At 37.1% G+C, this 19173-nt stretch overlaps 2 protein-coding genes across 2 annotated transcripts in view; both read right to left on the bottom strand.

Annotated features, from left to right (window-relative positions):
- Positions 1-19173, bottom strand: part of atp5mc3a (ATP synthase membrane subunit c locus 3a) — a 287504-nt gene that overhangs the window by 108863 nt on the left and 159468 nt on the right. The gene's annotated exons all lie outside the window — the stretch shown is intronic.
- evx2 (even-skipped homeobox 2) lies at positions 8865-11008 on the bottom strand (the record flags this gene model as incomplete). The annotated part of the gene is made up of 3 exons (XM_079666987.1): positions 8865-9482; positions 9963-10195; positions 10615-11008. The coding sequence occupies 3 exons, from the start codon at positions 11006-11008 to the stop codon at positions 8865-8867; spliced, it is 1245 nt and encodes a 414-aa protein (XP_079523113.1).

Raw genomic sequence — 19173 nt, 5'->3', positions numbered from 1 at the left:
TAATGAACGTGGTATTGTGTTTAAAGCTGCTATAGCCCAAATGCCTTCACTTATTTATGTGAGTATATGCTTTGTGCTTTGGGGACTGCTATGTGTGTGTTGGCTCTGCTGTTGTGATCTGAGAGGTTGAAGGCAAGGAGGCCTTTGTTTTTGGGTGTTGATTGTGAAACATGGAGAAAGTTGTGTGTGTTAACGTTGGGATTGCAATGGAGGGTATTTGGTGTTTGTTATTTCATTAAAAAGAGGTTGTTCAAAGAAATATGTTTAAGACTGGCTTTGGTTTATTGCTATGATTGCAAGGTGAGCTATACTTCAAAATCTTCTTGCATTTCTTAGAGTCAAATATTTAGGATGCAGATAGACATAATGTCCCTGGTTAGAGTCTAGCTGGGGCGTTCAGGCGTTCATTTCTATTAAATGAAATTATTGTGATGTAAGATTTTCTCCATATCGCCAACCCTTCAAAAATGTAAAATATTTTATACAATCCATATAACAATATACAATTGCAGTAGGTGTACTTTCCAAAGCCGATGTTTAGATTTGCAAGGTAACACATTATTCATTAGAAGTGTGAGCTCAGTTATGGCCTCAGGGTGCTCATTAAAGCCCGAGCACATCACAACAAGCCCATTATTTGGTGGAAACTAGGATTAAAAACAGACTAAACTATATAAACTTAAAAGAATGTGTTCCAATAACGTCAATGAGCACGAGATATTGTTTTAACGTCAGGTAAACACCATATGTTTTTTATTTCATTAAAAAGAGGTGGTTCAAATAAATATGTTTAAGACATGGAAACCCAAATAGTAATTATGAGAACAATTAACACCTTTGGAGATAAACCAGATGATGCCCACCACTTTGTCTGCCCTATTTTAGTAAGTAAAGGGACTTTTTGCCTAATTTTTACCAAAGCAATCTGAACCATATTGCTGGTGCTTGATAAAAGGTTAGAGGATCACCAAAGTCATTAGGTTTCATCATAAGGGCACCATATACCAACTTAATTGCAATCGATTTAAATGGGTTGAGATATTTTATTCATTGCCATCCCTAGCGCCACACAGATACATTGGTAAATCTATACATATACATGTATACCTGGGCTGAACAGCAAATCAGACATCTTGTTCCCACCGTCTCCATCCAACTCTGCTACAACATGCAGTCACAATAAGGGCTGAATCGTGGGAATAGTTACACATTCATAACAGGTTAAAACACTGGCCAGTGTTAGATTATACGGCTCAACAGCTAAATGGTGCTCAAAAGCTGACTGTCAGCTTCATGTTTTCTGTCTTTTCTTATGAAACTGACCTTGTTTTTTCAGGGTTTTGGGTTTGCTTATTTAGTAAATGTAACAGTTCTTTTCACAGCTTCAATCTCGGGTTCTTAAAAAATGACATGTGAGTTGAGATGATAATGGTACATTAAAAAAAAAAATAATAATAATAATAGTGGTACTTCATGCAAATGAAGCTCAAAAACCACTTAAATCAATTCTAACTGACATCAGAGCTCATGGTGTTCTTTGCATTTCCCATTAATTGTGTTCAAGTTCAGTGTTCATGTACATTACCCATTAGTTCTGTCTACACCTACTATGCCCACTATCAAGTGCTGTTGTCAAAATGTTTTGCAAAAGCGTGTGAGACATGGGCAGTCGAATAAATCATTGGGTCTTGGTTGTCAAAATAAGTGGCTTGTTTGCATGCAGATTATTTAATAATTTCTAGGTTTTAAAACAATTACCATTTAAGCCTTTGTTGAAACTGTGAAACAGACAAAGGTCCCTCTCCTGAGTCAAGGCAGATGTTGATATGATGTGCTATATGTGTACCAGTAAAATATAAGGAAGCCTTTAATCAGGTAATTTCAGAGGATTAAGATCTCTTTTGCAAAAACCCAAAAGAAAATAGTTTCATCACAAGTCACACAAGTCACAACCAACCCAAAAGCACATAATATGATATGTATACTGTTTTAATGAAAGCTGGTGTTCTTCAACATTGTGAATAGAAAGGTAAGTTATACCGACAGATATGTTATTCAAGTGTTATGTAATGAACCCATTTGTTCTATTGTAGACCAATTACATTTTTCTGCCATTTCCTTTTATACAATTAATTACTCAATGACCCCCTGAAAAGATGAGGGTCATTGTAGGCTATTGTTTCTTCTGGTCCCCTTAAATCAAGGGAAGAATCCAAAAATACCCACACGGAAGATGAAAACCAAAATGGAGGTCCAAGCATTTTATCCAAGCATGGAAATAGTTTTTTCCAACGTCTTGAAGGTTATAAAAATATTGCTTGCAGCATCACACTTGTGATGGAGATTCAACTGATCATGGGACATTTGATTCCAGGTTGTGCTATAGGCCTATAGACATATAAGATTAGACAGTCCTACACAAAGTATCAAACATACATGAGCAGTGCATATCCCCAATAACATACATGAGCATTTGGTTCAGTTTATCCCAAAGAACCACCAGTAGGCTGTCTAGCTTTTGATGAAAAGCTAAGCACAGGTTACATTGTTGAAATATCAAACACTTACCTTGTTACTCACTTGTTACCTTTCTGTATCCTGTACAGAGGATTTGTTTTATATTACTTCCTGGTTCTACCATTTTTGAAAAGTGTTTTCCAGAAACAGCATCCGCACTAATACCACCAGACACAGAGACAGCTTCATCCCGCAGGGAGTGAGACTGTTAAACAACTGAACTGCTGAAACAATTTCACAACATTCATCTGCTACTTAGTAATTATTTTATTTATTATCTAATACATCATTCAAATAAATTACATATAGACTCGTATTGCACTATTCCACTTTTTTTTTCTCACCTTTTTTAGAACTATTTCTCTTTTGTATAACTTTTAATATAATATACTTAATATTGCTTTAATATTGTCTGCTTATCTGTATTATTGTGTTGCATTGTTGCCTGTGACCTAAGATTTTCAACGACTTAATTGCTCGTTTACTTGTAGCTATGTTACTTTGACAATAAAGAACCTTGAACCTTGAACCTAGCAAGTGTTGCAACTATTACCAAAATTCCTTCACTTATTTATGTGAGTATATGCTTTGTGCTTTGGTGACTGCTATGTGTGTGTTGGCTCTGCTGTTGTGATCTGAGAGGTTGAAGGCAAGGAGGCCTGTGTTTTTGGGTGTTGTTTGTGAAACATAAAGTTGTGTGTGTTAAGGTTGGGATTGCAATGGAAGGTCTTTGGTGTTTTTTATTTCATTAAAAAGAGGTGGTTCAAATAAATATGTTTAAGACTGGCTTTGGTTTATTGCTATGATTACAAGGTGAGCTATACTTCAAAATCTTCTTGCATTTCTTAGAGTCAAATATTTAGGATGCAGATAGACATAATGTCCCTGGTTAGAGTCTAGCTGGGGCGTTCAGGCGTTCATTTCTATTAAATGAAATTATTGTAATGTAAGATTTTCTCCATATCGCCAACCCTTAAAAAATGTAAAATATTTTATACAATCCATATAAATACTGTATCAGAGTGAGATGACTATAACACATATTGTGATTATGTCCAATGTGGCTGTGTGACTTGCTATAGGAAACTAATGATTTTAAATATATTTTAAAGATATTTAGAATGTAAAGGTTTTATATGGGGAAACACTAAAGCTGATATATAATGTTTTTGTATTTAATGTTTAATACAAACACTTAATGTTTATAGCCCTTCTGCTCCCAACTCTAATTATTTGACAATGTTTTTAGAAATATATATTTTATATTCCATTTCATTTTATTTATTTTCTGCTTAATATTTCTCGTGAAAAGTTACCAGCGTCAGATCAGGTTGGAGCCTTGATCAGGTCAAAACATGGGAAGTAACTCCTACATTTATTCAGAAGGAGTTAGGTCATTCTGAAGTGCTCCTTCCATTTTGACTTAAACATCAGATTCAGTAAACAGAAAAGTCCTAAAAAGTAAAGCAGTTACTTGGGAGAAGCATTCTCACTACATCTTGTAGGGAAAAACATAAAAAGGAAACTGCGCACTTGTTTGAATCCATCATCCTCTATAAATGTTGTTGAGAACATATTTGTTATAGCCACAAGCTTCAGATGGGTCGAGATCAGGTCAGAGGTTTAGTCTAAATGCTATGGAAAAAAATTGTTCTGCTCGTTAACATAAACCTTGAATAATTCAAGCCTCCATTTCTACATATTTTGTCAAACTTTAATAAGAAATAAAATACCCTTGTGACCCAGTCTCATTAAAGAATTACACAAGACAGAGCCAAAACACATTGACTGTAATGGGAATTATTCATACTGGCAAATGCAGTCTCAAAATAAAAGTATATTGAAAGATAAAGTGTTGACTTAAAAACCAGATCAATATGATCGAATTATGACAAATTAAAAACTGACCAAAAATCACTCTGACTTCAGATTGTGGCACCTGCATATACGTCCAATAACAGTATTTTATGATTGTAGTACATTTCAATGGGATTAGGTGTGTGCCGTAGCTGTTCCCATAGAGCTCCACTTTAGCTCTAATTCCAAGTAGAGGGGCAAAGTGGATCTCAGTGAGACTAAAAATGAATACATCAGGCATGTAAATCCATACTTTATGATTTATGTTTATTTTTTATAAATTAATGAAACACATGCTGTATGTGTAATAAAACTACATTAGTAATGTTGGTGATGTTATGTTTACAAGTCTATAATCATTTCAAATGTATTTCAATGTGTTTCCAAGTGTGAAGGTTCTTTTAAAGTGACATTTTTGGACACAGTTGATACACCAGAGACTCAATCCACCAAGAAAGAAACTAACATGCATTTCTTGATGGGGCCCAGATGCAACCAGAAGTACTTTTTACAGGGGAAAAAAACCTGGAATATTACACTTGAAAGTATATTCTCTAAAATAATACATGTTTAGACTTCTCACACTCATAATATCTAGCAAAAATCTTAATAATCAAAAATATGTTTTTATTGTTGGTATCTCAGGCTGTCTTTCAAGAAGAAAAGAGAAGAAAAGCAATTTTTGTGCACCACCTTAAGCGTATCCAGAGCTAAGGACCACTACAAGAATTGGTCTTTAAACCAATAAAACCAATTTTCAAAGATAATTGGGAACATGTTTCAATACATATGCATGAAAAAAGGATTTTCCATACGACCGACTCACATGCTCGTGTAATTGATTGAGGGGTTGACCCGTTATATTAAATGTTATTTGAGAACCATCAAAACGCGCAAAATTGCAAATTGCCCAGCTTGTATCTGAATTAATACCTCATTCATCATCATTATGGGTTGATACGTTAATTTAACCATTTCATTCTGTCTTAATGAGCTATAGTTGAATTAATGTCATGTAATATATGAAAGTAGCATTTGAACAGAGGCAATGATTTGAGACAAACAGAGCAGAGACTACTTTAGAAGCATAATGGTGGCATAAATCTAATCAGGCTGCATTTCATGTTGCATGTTTTCTTTACATTTTGGAGGAATATAGCTAAACACATAATACAAAATTCCACCATGAAGAGGAGATATGGGTGCTGCATGTTTTTTTGTTGGCAGTGTTTGATGAGATTTGATGGATTTCAATATTTTTGATGTAACAGCTGGTATGTCAGTTGTAAATACTGCACTGCATAAGATTCAAATGTGGGGACAATATGTTTTAAGAAGCTATGTTTGGGTGTGTATTCTTGCTTTTAAAGCATAATAGGAATAAATAAACTGCATGTGGTGATTTTTGGTATAATAATTTGTATATATAACCCATAGCCTATATATTTTAGTGCTCAGTTGGCTCAGTGAAGAAGACCCTGAGCTGCCAGCCCTTCATCTGGCGCTGAGTGACTGCATTTGACCATTATGGGTCTTTGCTGTCTTCTAGTTCCACCTTAAATGCGTTTTGGCCCCGCTTGCTCCCTGTAGTTTAGGTTTTTTGTCCTCCCGCAGCAGCTGTCACCCTGCATTACTCGCAGTCAGCTAAATGAAACATTATTCTAAACATATGCATCGTAATCAGTCCGGTCACACTTACAAGAACACGCGTTAATAAGGCAATCAATCACTCTGGAACAAGCAAGTTGTTCTGTAACAGATCATAAACAGTGTGTAATGAAGAATTGGAGGTTAGCATGACACGGCGCTGATCAGATAATCAATGTCAAAGATGCGATGAATGTCAGTAAATGTAGTTTTCATGTCGTTTCTATAAAATCCTCAATTTACAACAAGCAGTTCAATTACCCTGAAAATACAGTCAATTAAATAGGGGTGATTGGACAGTAGGGGCAGGATCATCGATCTTTGCATTTCTATCTCGCTGGTGGACATTTAATTTGGTTTTTCTATTAGCACCGAAATAAAGAAAATATATTAAACAACCCAAAGATTTATTTTCTTGTCAAAACCCATTCCGCGAAGGTGACAGACAGTCTTCTGCATTATGATGAATTATTTTTTCAGTCTTGCACATTGGATATAAAACTAATCGTGTTATTGTGGGCAGTGTTTTTCTGGCCTCTGTCTTTTCCTTTTTACACCTCCATTTATCTCAATGCTTTTGTTGTATGGGTTGCAACCCTCGCTTTAGTAAAGAGCAATGAAACATGGTGATACATCACGCCCATATTTGCTGCTCTAATCCCATTTCTTTAATGGGGATGTTCAAAAAAGCAACTTATCTCACAGTCCCTTGGGGGCATTCTGGTGTTGGCTATATTTTAACCAAGTGCAATTAACGACAGTATCAGCTTGTATCATTTAGAGGTAATGTAAAAATAATGGTAAATTATAGGGCCGGAATGACCCGTGATGGCAGGACTCATATTCCCTGCAGCTTTCCACGTATTTTGAAATCATGCTTTAAAGTGTTTGCAGAAGAAATCGTGTCACATCACCTAAATATGTCTTCACTTTCATGGTTAAATGTTCTTGAATATGAAATTCAACATGATATACTGCATTATTTCCAGCATTTAAATTACTTATAGTTTGTTATAATATAGGAAATGTTTTTTTTTAGAAATGAATTTAATGTAAAAAGGCGGAAATCTGTAAAGACTTTTTTTTATTTATTTTCCAAGAACAAACACGATCAATAAATAACAGGATTTACATTTCATATTGCACAATTTTTTTTCAAGTTAAAATATTTAAATTCATACAGTCATTGATATTTTAAATACAGAGATATAGAGTTATAACAGAGACCCATAGGGACAATGGCCAATACTATTTTCATCATTTTAATTTTAGTGCTTGTTTATCAGCCCTTTTAAAGCCTCTTTTGAGTGGACCGTAAAGAAATGTTACCCATAATTGAGTCCTAATTTTTGCACGAAATACAGATCATGAATTTGGACTATTGGTACATTTACAGGCCAATTTGTAGGCTACTTGATGCTCCTATTGGCTTGTACATCCAGTGTTAAACAATAAAACACATTCAGCAATTCACACAAAATAAAAATAAATAAATAAATAGTTTACCATCCACAATTCCTGAAGCATTTTCCAGGGCGATCAATAATTCAATGTTCAACTATCAGTAGGACTATCCATGATATTTGCAAAATATTTCACGATTTACAATTCACATGTTTTATAATTAACATATTGGTGATGTCCCAACAGGAACGAATAAAATAGCACTATAGCCATTTTTACAGGCGCAGACAGATTGTAAAATCAGGCTATTTAGTCTGAACTTTCGCCTTGCTAGGTTCCCCAATGTGTGTGCTGAGTGAACAGGTCCTAATGGGATTACAGTTACACACCTATGAAAATACTGGATTTGATATGGTTCAGCAATGAAAATAAAAGAGATGCTACTGTGTTTCGAGGTATTTCCCATTATCAGCCAACTAAATTTGAGGGGCTCTTTGTTGGCTGCTTTGCGTGTAATATTTGTAAACCCTATGTGTCATATATTATTCTCATCCAGTGCATCTGTGCAGCAGGACTGTCGCTTTGTTCCAGCTCTTTTGTATGTCTAATGACTTCCCTCCGCGGGTTGTTAGCACTTGACAGCGGGTCTCAAAACGAGGAACTTTCTTACAGTCATGTATTCAAAGGAGCTCCATCTAGGTACATGATTGGCAATTTTTGTCATGATCCTCTCATTATTAACATAAAAATTGACACGAAAGACGCGGTGCAAAATTATATGCACCCTTCTAGCTTATTAGGGGGGTCCCCATAGAGCAGAGGCTGGGTGTAGGAGAAGCATCCCTGCCAAAGGCTCAGTCTATTAGGCATAGTGAAGAAAGATATGCTGCTGGGCAGAAATGCAGGACCTTCTGCTATCCAAATTTAGATAGCATAATTAGCTTATGTTTGAATCTTTAAAAAACAGTGGAGTCAAGGTAGCCAGACTTGGTTCGTCACGCTGAATATTTGACAGTTGAGCCGTAGAAATATGGAATGTAATTTCAGTTGTTGCATTAATTTGTGGGAATTGTAGATATAAATAAATGCATTTCAAATGGCACATTGAGTGAGGCGTGAAGACAGAATGGATACACTGGTTTGTTATTTTTCCAAACATCTATAAATTAATCCAGCATACAAATTGGTCTACTGGCACAACACAAGGGCACAAGCTTTTAGAAAAAGATTGTTGTGAGTTGCAACATTTTCGCTGCTAGTGTGTTTTTCCTTATAAAGTATTCTGGACTTGATCAGACTTTTAATCTAAATGTGTTTGTTACAATGCTGCCTAAGAGACGAATTATTTACCCAGGAGTGTTTTTTTTTTGTGTGTATATGGCCTGTCCTCTAAAGTCGGACTAGGGCAAAAAAAAGGGGAAAGGTTGTGTGTTGGTGAGTTATCTGTTGAGTGAAGTTTCTTCTCGTTGGTCTGGTGAGGGGACTGAGGTCTTGCTGAGAACAGCAGCAGAATACGGCAGAAATCCACTCTCGGACCTTTGCCCGGAAGCTGTGCAGGTAAAGTCCGCGCTCGCGCTCCTGGCGCCCAGCGCGCTCGCGGCCTGGCTGCTGTGGCAGCTCAGACACGAGCAGGGCCCGGCTGACGGCACGCTCGCCGCCGCTGCCGCACACGCAGCCGCCGCTGCCGCGGAGGCCGCCGCGGAGGGATTCAGGCCTGGGGGTGACTGGTAGAGTCCCGGGTGCCTGAAGCCGCACAGGAGCTCCGGTCGCGAGTAGGGGTGGGAGAGTGCCCGGAAGGTGTCGAGAGGGCGCATGGAAGCGGCGAAAGGTGACGACGCGGCACTGGAGGCGGCTGCCGCGGCTGCTGCTGCTGCTGCCGTGACACCGACGTGCGGGTAGTAATGTAGAGGCATGTGCGAGTGGAAAGGGTAAGGTAGACTTCCTGTAGCTGCAGCGTGCGTCATCATGTAAGTGTAGAAGCTGGGGTCTGCTGGATGGGGCCAGGACATCGCCAGACGCTGCCTTTTATCCTTCATCCGCCTATTCTGGAACCACACCTGCACACAGATTCAAAACAAGGCCCATGTTGAAGCTGCCATGTCGTTGTAAAGCTCTAAATATGTAGCCCTCTGAAGATGGGCTTTAGACACCATTGATGCTAAAATGCCCAGGAATGCTCTTTTCATTCATCACAAAATTAATCAATCATCACATGATGCAGCAGTTAAAATCTACCAAATAACTTAAATATGTCAACTATTTGTATTTATTTTTCAATTGTAAAGGGTTATAGGATAAATGTATTGTGATCTATAACGGTTGAATTCATTAGCTCCCATTGGCTGGGCAGTAAATAAAAGGGTTATTGTGTGTAGCCTGGTAAAAATAATAATAGCACAATGCAACATTTTACAAGCATAAATTAAGAAAAAATATTACCTACAACAGAGTATTATTATTATTATTATTATTATTTTGATGGCCACAGCATTGTTTTCTTCTGCACAAACACAGGAATAATGAAGATGAATGAGTACCTTAATGGTGGTCTCGGGCAGATTAAGCGATGCGGCTAATTCACATCTTCTCGGTCTCGAAACGTAATTTTCCCGGTAAAACTCTTTTTCCAGTCTTCCGATTTGTTCTCTGGTGAAAGCAGTCCGATATCTTCTCACTTGGTCGCTATTTGAATTGTTTGATCCACCAGATAAATTACCGTTCATATTCTGGAGGGAGTTGGAGCTTATGTTGGATCCAGAGTCTGAAAAACCTAAACAAAAATGTAAAACACATTGTTATTTGTATACATAATATACAAAAGATAAAAAGTGTGTGTTGGCCTGCACTTCATCTAAAGGATTTATGTTAGTAATGATAAAACAAAAAAAGATTGATTTTTTTTTAAAAAGGGCAAATGGTAAACATTTTTGTTAATATTTCAATCATGTTGCATTCATCCAGTGTATTGTATAACAATAATTATAATAATAAAAGTAGTAACAAAAATAATAGTTATATTATTAATAATACACGTAATAAATACAATACTACAAATAATTTTAATAATGTTGCTTGAATTTAGTTGTATTCCTCTTTTCTGGCTAGGGTAAATAATAGCAGTAGCCTAATAATATCTAAATGTAATAGCAGAGAAAGAAAAGATAAATATTGAAACAAATATAATCGTACCTTTGTTGTTCTCCTTGTGCTGGCTCGGGGATCGATGCGAGGGGCATCCCACCTCCACATCGCTGTTTATATCTGAATCTGGAGAAACTTCGGAGTAAAGACTCATTTTCTTCCTGCTTTCTGACGAAGAAATTTCCGCTGAAGAGGTATTTTCACTGTTGTGGTGCGAGCCGAAAAGACTGTCAATTTCAAATTTGCTTTTCGTAGAGATGTCCCCCAGATTTCCATGGAGAGAAGCCGAAGTTATTCTAGGGCTTAGTCTTCCGCTGTGCTGAGAGTTTTCCAGGGCCTCCAGCACTGAATTTCCAGGCGTGTCTGAGAGCCTCTTCCCTGCGACCGGACTGTGCAGACCTCTCTCCATCAATATCATCTCTTTTCTTATCCTCTCCATCATTAAGCCGAGCAAGACGAGAGAGAGAAAAAAAAACGCCACACAACACTTGTCCAGGGGGGGCTGGAGCACCAATGAGTTGTGTCGGAGCTTAAATCCGCATGCAACTCAGCAACTGTCTCTAAATAACTGTCTCTAAACCTTTTTATAAGCAAGACGCAAAAAATGAAAGAATCTGAATGCAATCGACGAGCGACTGCTCAAAATGAGCCGTGCATCCTCCCCACAGCAGCAAAATGTCATACATCAAAAAGTGGTTGCTGGTCGTTGTTAAAATGCTCGGCTGACGTTGCTCCAATGATCATTTATTGTAACAGGTTTATAAGCAAATAAATAGGAGAGGGCTGTCACTTGATGATGGAGGCGGCCTTCGGTCAGACGAATAATATCCAAGTGGAGAGGAAGAGAGGAGTGAGGAGCGAGGTGCTTGTCCCTGGGTTGATCTCTGAGTCTGTTTTAGATTGCTCTGGGGTTTGGCCTCTTGGGTGAAATTGACAGTCTGATTAATAAAATGAGCGCTGCAACATTTCCCTCTTCATTTAGGAATATTATTATGCTTTGATTCTCTATTGTTTCCCTCCTCTCTCACGCCCTCCCCCTCTCTAATCGTTGTTCTTTTTATTTATTCTCTCTTTTTTTTACCAGTTCTGCGACTTTAATCAGTATGCGAAGTGCATTAGGATAAAGGTGCTCGTTTGTAATGAGAGGTTAAGATTATTATTATTTGTTCTACTTTTAAAAACCATGCTGATTTTTGTGCATTTCATACTTTTCCTTGTTTTGCTGTATTGCTCCGCACAGCTCGTCAACGACACATTTTGATGTGGTGATGATGCTGGCATTAGTACACAATTAGCGACATGTTTATATCCGCTTGAATTAATACAGAAGTATATTATTTGTATTTCATGGAAGACTCCTTCAAAATCGTGTTTATAATCTTTTTATTAAATGATAGTAACTTTTTCTTTACATTTGATGATTTAGAGGTCATTTTTCCATTTTCTTTGTTCATTTTAAATGACTCTGATGCTGAATTTTAACGAATTACTTAGATTTAACAGCGTTTATTTGAATATTTGTCGTTTTTACCACAATCTATTTAAAGCAATTTCCTCCAAATCGAAAATATTTGTACCTGTATGGCTTTTAGGGTATCAACAAAACAATAACTGCCACATGTATTCAACATATTAACTCTACCGGAGACTCGATGTGTAAAGACATAACACCATGCATGGGCTCGTGGTTTCTCAAAGTGAAATGACCATAAAGGCACCATGAGATGATCCTCTGTGCGTCCTCTGGCGCCTCCTGCAGGTTTTAATATGAATTACTGTCATTCATGTGAGGTTTTGAATGGGAGTTGTGGGCTTCAGTTTACCTGAAAACCTGACTTATGTCTGTCCTGAGCACTCTGTGAGCATTTCCATCAAATATAAGCCATAAGCGATATGAAAATTGCAGATGGATAATACAACCCTTTATTTTAATTAGGCTTCTGCAAAACCATTTCAGAGGAGCTGAAAGCTGCAATGAGCCAGAGAGCCACAGTCCTAACCTCACACTTTCTGTCCTATCTTTTAAAATGACTGGTGAGCAAAATAATGAGATTCAAATCAGAACAATGTCTGCTCTTCCCTCTTGGATAACACAGAATAGGACTCTGAATATTTAATCACTTGTTCAAGAGCATGTAAAATCAAAGAAAATAACCGTATTTTGGAGAATCGCAGGATAAGACCAATTACCTTTCATTTCAGTACATGTTGGTTCGTTACAGTGAACACAATATTTAATTTTATATTTGAATAAAATAAATAACATTGTGCTCGAGTAAGACACAGGTTTGCTCGCCCACCGGTTTAATTGTGCAGCTGATTATTCTTTCTATATTGAGTTTTACCTTAAGATATTGTTGCATTGCAGTCACATAATCTTCCTTTTAATGTGTCTTACTTACTTTGAGAGTTACAGAATAAGCATAAGTCAAAATGTGGATAGCAATTTTGAGTTATGCAAAGGTCATAGGGTTTCTCAGAATTTAATTTGACATTTTTCCAGATCGTATCCCTTCATGTTTACTTTCTCTGTCATGTCAAGCTACCAGTGTGCAATATTTCATATAATTTGTGCACCTCCTAAAATCCCTAATAAATGCTCAAAGAAAGTAGATGCTTGATTTGTTGTTGGTTCTAATGCTTTGTTGTGATAAAAAGGTGATTACTCTTTAGTGACAAATCAGTCTTTAGAAACTTTATGTATTTTATATCATATGTTCATCGTAAAGCCATGGGAATTTAGCATAAAAAGGCTTTTACCAAATAAGAAAATCTAATGCGTATTAGATCCTCTTAAATAACCAAAAAGGTCCTTTTTAAAATTGTGACAACACTGTAAAAAGGGTAGGAAGAGGATGGGCTAAGATTAAAGTTACACAGCTCTACCTGTAAGTGATGAAAGTTTGAGTTGTCCCCTCTAACAGGTGCATCAAAACTAACTGGAGATTTGTAGAGATGTCAATCAATCCAAGTGTGAACACGCCCACAGTCAGGAGAATAGGTATAATACAAATAAGTGTGTTGACCGAGGATGTGCCATGTCTTGAAATATAGTACAAGTATAGCCATTGTCTCTTTATTATAGGGAATACACATGGTGTACTTGTATCTAAAGGCTTTGCTATATTCAAGTGTCCCAGTAAGCAGCCGAAACTGAGGCCGTTAAATGGGATTCAGCCATCGTTAATTTATATTATCGCCTGTGCTTCCCCTACTGTGACATGTCAAAGGTCTTCTGTGAAGGTCTGATATCAGAGGCCCATTAGACTAGGATGTGGGGGGAGTTTCTCAGCCTCCTCAATGAAGTCAGTGTGGTGTGATGCAGCATCTAGTGGCCATTGGAAGAACTGCAAGTTGAGGCACAGTGCTACCATTTGATCTGTAAAGGGGTAGATTTAGGGCCCATGACAATAGTACCATCTCTGTGAGGGACTCCCTCAGGCCTTTTTCCCTCATCAGTTTCCTGAAATGATTTCGGTTAGAGAGAGTTCAACAAGGCACAAATAAGGATAGAAATGTTAAAAAGCTTCATAGTATTGTCAAAAATAAATATTATCCAATTCAACAAGTGTGAACCATATTCAGAATTCCCAAAACATAATTTTCATATCCTTTTATGGCAGTAAAAGCCCATATTATAAATATTTATGAAACATGCTGCGTTTGTTTAATTTTTTGATTGTGTCAACATCTCGTCCCAATAGAAAGAAAAGCTGTCATTGAACTTAGAGTTGCAGAAATCTATCAGTGACCACGATGGTCTGCTCTTATGACCTGACAGAGACTGGTGTTGATTTCTAAGTGAGAGTCTGTGTTTGTGTTGTCTTGGCAAATTGTGATCCTGTATTGAGACCCCTATTGTAATTGGAAATACCCCAAAAGTACTGTTGGTGACTCTTTTAACTTTTATTTAAATGGATGTGATCTGAGCGGTGCCACAGTACAGACAAAAAGTTGTTGGGCTGGTGATGGGTCTGATTTTTCGAGAAATTGCAGTATTGATTTGAGTTGGACCAGTTGTGATTGATAACTATCTGACAAAAAAAAACGAATTTGATAGAAATAACTATCTATGCTCCTCAAAACTCCAATAGTGCACAAATGTGGACAAAATTAGATGTTGGCAGTCCTCTGCGTTACTATTAACTGCAGCAGAAAATGCAAAAAACGAAAATCACACGACGTAAACAACTGATACTTCCCCTGTAGCCAAAATACAAACATTAAATGTTATATGGTGTAACATTGGAGCCATTTCAGCTGTCATCTGCCTTCTAACATACTTTTGTAAAGTTTAGCAAAGAATAACTGACACACATTACGTGTCCACATACTGTAACACTGCTTCTCTGTTATCCCTTGATGTAGCTGAAGGTATTAATGTTAAGTGAGTTGGATAAATACACGAAAAAGCACCTAGAAGCATGTTTCAGTCTTTTGAAAAAACATTTCATTGCAATTGTTTGATCCAGAAATTATTTACAAGGCTAATGGTACAAGCTATGATTATTAAAGATGTATTTGTAGTGGCCTTCTTTCTTTTTTTAGATAATCAATCAATTGAAGATGCTCATCTGCAGCTCAGTTATATTTCTTGAATCAAGAATCTCTGAAATTATTTGGACAAAACAACATGCATTATAGACCAGTGAACCATGTGGATAAAGAGACAGAAAGGAGAGTGTGCATTTACTTAATATTTTAGATTTAGGATTTGGGTTTTCGACCTGTTATCTTTAATCCGACTACACTCAAGTTTACTTGGAGAGAACACAGGGTATCATTACATTCCTTTACATTTGATCACTTCGATAAAATCAAACTATTTCCTGTTAGATTTGTTATGGACATGAAATGATAAGATATGAAGATCAGTTCCTAAATCAACAACATGAGCAGACTTCTAAATTACAGTAAAAAAAAAACTGACATTTCATCCTACTTTACATGTGTATCTAATGAACTGTGGTTCAAATTGGTATGTAAATATGTGCAGCTCAATACTAATAATTGAATACATAGTCTGTGTTTGCAGAATTAATTGTATGTTTTGCATTCCTCTTGCACGCTATTTCTACGCAGTTTCCCTCCTTTAACCCATAGAGACATATAGTCATTACTGAATGTTTTCATAATGTAAAATCAGAAATGTCGAGTTGTATGATTTGCTTGTGAACAGCCTGTTGAAGTGAAAACACTCAATTCATATTTTAGATACAGTTAACAAAAATGTTGTTTGAGATTTATATATTTCATTATTGTCAAAAAAAGTCTGCATCGTTCAACTATACTGTTAAAAAAAACGGAATACATACAATACAATAAGGAAAACAACCCTTAAAATGCCACTAGAGCTGTATTTGCCTGTACAACATATTTAACCCTCCTGTTGTCTTCGGGTCAAATCTGACCGATTTATACTTTCATCAATCATAACTTTTTTGTTTTACATTCGATTGCATTACAGTTTTATGATATCCTTCACAGTAGACATTTGAGCATATACATTTGCTGATCACCACTTTCATTGAATTTTGGATGATTTAGTCAACTTTGTAACACCCGGTCACACACACACACACACACACACACACACACACACACACACACACACACACACACACACACACACACACACACACACACACACACACACACACACACACACACACACACACACACACACACACACACACACACACACACACACACACACACACACATACACACACACACACACACACACACACACACACATACACATACACACACACACTCGCACACACACACACACACACACACACACACACACACACACACACACACACACACACACACACACACACACACACACACACACACATACACACACACACACACACACACACACACACACACACACACACACACACACACACACACACACACACACACACACACACACACACACACACACACATACACATACACATACACATACACACACTCACACACACATACTCTAGATGTGTTCCCCCTTCTTATGTGCCCAATCCCCCCATGTGAATCACACCTGGCACACACACACAGAACAATTTCACACATATCCCGCTCTTATGTGCCGATCCCCCCACACCTGGCAAACGCAATACATGTTCAGTGTCTGTTCTTTGTATATTTACTGCAGTTTTTCATGTATATCAGTAGTCTGATACAATATGTACAGTTTGAAAGGGTGTTAAATGAAATTTGGTGATGATTAATGGTTTTTGTGTTAATGTAGGCTAATAGCAGTTAAAACAGGACCGGTCAAATCAAGGGGGGGGGGGGGGGGGAACGAAGACAATAGGAGGGTTAAATATATTGGTACAAGGCATGCTTCTACTTCGTGTAGGCTTATTATAGTTTTTCTCGTTTGCTAACACATTAAAATTATACATGAAGCACAATTATTTTAACTGACACTCAAAGAGCAAAACATCGGCTCAAATCTCCAAAACTCTAAACACGTTTTCAGCTTTTCAAACAATTTTCAAATCAACATGGCACTTTTTGCAAACCACTGCACACGTTTCTCCACGTAAGACACAGGAATCTGACATAAAGTCACTTGTTAGCTGGTTTAAAACACTGATATTCAAAATGCCTCACACATGGACCAATGATCAAGAAACACGTTCCACCTGACCAAACACCTTATCGCATAATTGTTGGCTCATCAATCAGGATGTTAGCACTATACAAAGACCACAGGTGAGTACTTTCTTACAGCAACAATGGAAGCCAACATGGAAGCAAGAGCAAGAGGAAGAGGAAGAGCTGGACTGAGAGTGAGAGGAGGAGGAAGAGTACTCTCTGATGAAATGAAATGTTATCAACCATGGTTTGACGATGAGAGAGGACGTTCAGAGGGTTCAGCCTAATCTAAACCGATTTACTGTTGCCTCTGTAATCCGGACACTTAGACTTGAAAACAGGTTAGTTACCAATTTTTAGCTCTGCATAATTCATGATATATCAGTGCTTATATCTGTTGTGTGAAACATATTTACTTCATTACTCTAATTGAATTGTTGGCATGTTGCATACTATAACTGTACAAAAATCCTGCACAATTTACTGTGGTAGACACAGACACTGACCAACCACTATATCTTTGTTGTTTATCTGAAGGACTGAGAAAAGAAGAGGTGCAGGTGGAAGGTTAAGGATTTTCAATGAGGCACAGGAAGCAGCAGTTACAAACTGGGTTTTGGCAAACAGGGCATCCCACTTAGAGAGATCCAAAGCATAGTAACTAACTATGTGCTGAGATGCATGTTGCACAATGTTATTTTTGAATAAAATATGATTTTTTTCAACAACTCATTTGTATTTCTTCATTTACTGTATTTCTGTAAACTCTAGCAATCTTTCTCTGCAGAAACCTCTATGTACAGAGCATAGCCCATAACAGATGAAAGTGCTTTAGATTGTGCTCTGCAGTGTGTAGTTAGGTGGTCAAACAATCTAGTATTATGAATGAAGTGTGTTATATTTGGTGCAAAAGTTTGCATTTGGTAAGTCTTTATATAGTCTTGATGGCAGTTATTTATTTAGCAGGAGAAATGAGGTGTTTTGCACTTTGGGTCTGTGGTTTTGTGAATTGTGTTTAGTGTTCTGAGAAACTGAGCAATTTAAAAAGAGTCTTTTATTAGCAATCGAGAAAAACTGTAAGCAAATGTTCAACTACATGTTTGCATGTATTGTGCATATGAGTTAAATATAAACGCCCACAATGAGCCATATAATTTAACCGCATACATCAAATGTGTCAGTGTTGAATGCTAGTCTAAAGTAAACTGTTTCTGTCAGATTCATGCTAGTGCATTGTTAGGACAGTACTACCTTTGCTAGCCTCCAGACTTCTTTCCTTAAGTGTGAGCGCCATCTAGTGGCCATGTGTTGTGAATGCAAACAAACCAAATAACAGAGCAGAGCCCAAACTACATCCAGCATCTGAAAATGCCACTGAGTCCTAAAAATGAATCATTAACAAAGGTCTAAGGTTTGGTATGTTTCCTCACAGGATGGCATACAATACTTTTTCATTATCGACCACAATTAAATCAATTGCCTATGTATTTCCCCTCCAACTCACTTCGTAAGTTAAAAACGACACGCAGTTTGAATATGATTCTGCTGGGAATAGCACAATGATGTTGATGCGATATAAAGGGTATCATTACACTGAGCAAAGGCAGCAATTATTAGCTCATAATAAAGTGGGTTAACTATGTTTTTCAGTGTGAACTTCAACAATAACTCACGTTGTGTAAACTGGTTGAAGATGTCGATGTTCTGCTTTTCTCCGTTAACTGTTAAGGGGACATGCTTGAGAGACTAATGGTGAGCACGAAGTTAAGAATAATCAAATGAATATACTGTAGCACTTCTTAATAATATAGACTAACGATAACGTATAACTTACTGCTAATATGTAGATAATTAGAAATGAATGTCTAATATGCTGGCTAACGCATTCAGACTATTTTTTTGATATTCAGCCCTGAGTATTGAAGAATATGGTTTTGTTATACAAGGCTCCAAACAAAAACTATATATATATATATACATATATTTTTAAAG

The sequence above is a fragment of the Notothenia rossii genome (assembly GCF_949606895.1).
Source record: "Notothenia rossii genome assembly, chromosome: 2".
Lineage (NCBI taxonomy): Eukaryota > Metazoa > Chordata > Actinopteri > Perciformes > Nototheniidae > Notothenia > Notothenia rossii.
The sequence above is the reverse complement of the archived record's forward strand: the minus strand, read 5'-3'. Positions and strand labels throughout refer to the sequence as shown.